Genomic DNA, 3,501 nt, shown 5'->3' on the forward strand with positions numbered 1-3,501 from the left:
ACACACACACACACACACAGTATAATAAATATTTATTAAAAATATTGTTAACAAATAAAATGCTGTTTCTCCATCTATCTATTTTTGTTTTTTAATATCTTTTCTTAGTTAATAAATAAAATGCTGTTTCTCCATCACCTATTTTTATTCTTTAATATCTTTTCTCTACATCAAAATAACTTTAATAATTAATATCGATAGAAGCTGTAAAACTACCCAGAAGATCAAATTACTTTGTGCCCACATGACAAGATGGTTCCTCGTTGGATCAACTCAATTTTTTTTCTCGCTCGAAGGGATATGTCCTTCCTCTTCCTGTTTCGACCATGGAAATACGAGAACTTAGTTACGCCAAAATGATGGGAAGAACAGAGATCTTATGTGACAGCGATTTAATTATTCTCGACATCTGGTGTGTCCGAACGTGTCGGAACGTTGAGTTTTAAATTGAATCTCTCGATTTTTTAAATTACATTAAAAATAAATTTTCTTTTTATTAAAATAATTAAAACATAATAGCAAAAATACAAGAATACATATTGTAAATTATTGTTTATCACGTTCTAATATTTGTTTCGTTTACAAACAAAATTCTCGTTAAATCTTTCCGTTCATTTTATAACAAAAAGTTATAATTTTTTAAGAATAATGATGCTTGACACACACGAGATTTATAATCCATTAAGTTGCCATGAGAAACGTGTCTTTTATTTACGATTTAATTACCTTCAACATCTGGCTATCCTGCCTACGTTTCCTAACAGGATTTCCTTTTTCATCTACAATCTTCAACTAATCATCTCTCAAACTGACTAGTTAAAATTTCATTAAAATAAACGAAAATTTTGTTATGGTTTTTGTAAAATAAATAGAAAATTAAATAAGAAAATTGTATTGTACAATAAGAATATTGTTAAATTGAAACAATAATAAAATGATAGACTTCTTATCTAAAAAATCAGAAATAAAGGCTTTAAAAGAAGTTTCAAGCTAGATTTTTGTGCTTGAATAATTTCGTGTGAATTTATATATTATATATCTCATTCTGCAAGACTTCTTATGCTTTCGTGAAAGAATATTCCGCTAATTATGAAAAATTCCAACAAACAGTTAATTATACTTATAATGTAATTTATAATGTGATGAACAAAAGATGGCAGATTTTTTCACGAATGCATAATCGAACCAGATAAAAATCTTCTTTCACTAATTACATAGAAAAATGGGTGAAATGAGGATAATTTTTACATATGTAGTTATAATGTGATGAATTAAAGATGTCAGATACAAGATTCAACAATAGATAGTTTCTCAACTACATCAAAATGTCCATCAAATTCTGTAAGTACAAGTTTACATCTTTGATGCACAGTAAAATTATCCATTATTATTGTCCCATGGCTCTGTAATATCTTTTGTTCACGTTAAAAGCTACATTATATGTAAAAATTAATTTATTCCAATAGAATCCGATTTTCTATATAATTAATGCGGACTTTTGGTTTACGTCGAGAAAAAATATATTTCGTTTTCGGAAATTATTATATCAAAAAACATATCGGAAGCGTGCAGAATCAATGTAGGACATTGGGATCTTTAAATATTCACGATCCAAGTTCTTCTCTCACTGAACGAAACAGCTGTTCCACCCTCTCCAACGGTGGCAATTGATGGTCGGCCGTCTTTTGCTGGCATTCAGGCTATCTGAACGAACTATCGCGTGGAGGTGGAGGTTTCGAAAGGTCGACGGTAAATGTACAATATGTAGGTACGAGCAGCTGGATCGGTGGAGATTCGTAAAGCTTACCGTCACGCCTTCCTCCCGCATTGTTCGAAATCTCGGCTGTACGTTTTTGCTTTCTTTCTACATGCTCCATCACAAACTTTTTTGAAACTTCCTGCGATATCTTTTCGAATTAAATGAGACTCGTAAAATTACGCAATTATAATCATATTTATTAAGAAATGGGACACGAAAAGCACATGCATCGGAACTTCACATTTTATCGTACCGTAATATTCGAATCCATTACTAAAATCCTAAATATCTTTCCTGTGTCACTGAGTGATATAAATATAGGTACATTTTTTTTAGGAATTGGTCTTCTAATTATTTTGGAAAGAACGATTTTACTGAAGCATACAAGAATTAGGTCAAATAGATTTGAAAACAATTGGACTATAATATATTACAATATATTATATGAGAAACTCAAGCATAATAAAAATTTAGACATTGATCTTAGACTTGATCTCAGAAATCTAAAAAGAATATTTTAGAGTACACATATATGAAGAATTCCAGGAAAGATGTGAAATTTCTTGTCATATCTGAAAAGTGTTATATAAGAAATTTGAGAGATTTTTCTAAAAAATTATAAAATTATTCAAAAATTCTGAAAATTTCTGAAATTTAACATTCTAAAAATTATATTGTATGAAAAATTCTCAAAAAAATTTTCCAACTTTAAGGATAACTTTAGCTACTCTTTTATCATAAAAAACGAAAGGACGTTTGCGTCATTCATCAAAAGAAAACATCAGTTATTATTAACCCGACGTTCATAAAAATCCTGCGAATTACAGCTCGTAGCGCGCAGATCTAAATTGACTGAAATTACAGTGTCGGCCTTGAGCGTCGTTCTCTCAAAGAACGGTGTCACTGCATTCTCGCGCGCTCTGGAAAGTAGCTAACTGCCAACCGGCAATTTTTCCGCTTCCTTTTCAGTATGATACAAGCACTCGATCCTACATGGTTCGTATCGGCAAGAGGAGAAAATAATAAACGAGCGCGAGCTGCACGCACAAAGTGCACAGCAACATCCTGCGCTAAATGTTTCCTCCGCTCCGGTGAACGCACGATTTTTACGTCGCGTGGGTAAACTGGCTCAATTATTCGCAGTCGTTTTAACCTTATGTGTACGAAGACTATCAGCCGGTTGGATGCAACAAAGGATAGAAAAAAATATGTCTTTATCATATCTAAACGATAAACGGCGAGTTAATTAAAGCGTAAACTCACGACATAAAGCAACTTAATTTTATTAATTTTATCTTTGTAAAAATAATGTTACGTTAGCAATTGTAGATCATTTATCAATATCATCATAATCTAAATAAAATTAATAAGAATTAAAAGATAAACAAACGGCAACTATATTTTATGAGACGAATCATTCTGAGGAACATGAATCATCCGCTAATTTGATACTTTGCTGTCTAGTTTAAGATGTTATTAACTCTACTATCAAAATCTATTATCAACAGTTTTTTTAACGTAATTACTCGTGTGAAGTATTTTTGACATCCTAACATTATATCTTATTTTTCATTGTTTCCTTAATTTAATAATTTACAATTAAATAAAGATTGACAATATTGAATGAACTAGAAGTGTGTTTAAACACAAGTAAGAGAGGAAAAGAAAAAAGCCATTTTAAAGCGATTAAAACGGATCTTGAACTTAATACTTTTACATATACTTTTATATATATATATATA

The 3,501-nt window shown here is 30.6% G+C and overlaps 1 protein-coding gene across 1 annotated transcript in view; it reads left to right on the forward strand.

The window, feature by feature from the left end:
- The window catches only part of LOC108688553, a gene marked incomplete at its 5' end in the record, with an annotated part of 31,106 nt that overhangs the window by 23,532 nt on the left and 4,073 nt on the right, over window positions 1-3,501 (forward strand). The window contains 1 exon segment of the mRNA XM_018194856.1: window positions 2,271-2,312. Within this exon segment, the coding sequence (XP_018050345.1) occupies window positions 2,271-2,312 (42 nt within the window).

Source organism: Atta colombica, unplaced genomic scaffold, assembly GCF_001594045.1.
Source record: "Atta colombica isolate Treedump-2 unplaced genomic scaffold, Acol1.0 scaffold236, whole genome shotgun sequence".
NCBI lineage: Eukaryota > Metazoa > Arthropoda > Insecta > Hymenoptera > Formicidae > Atta > Atta colombica.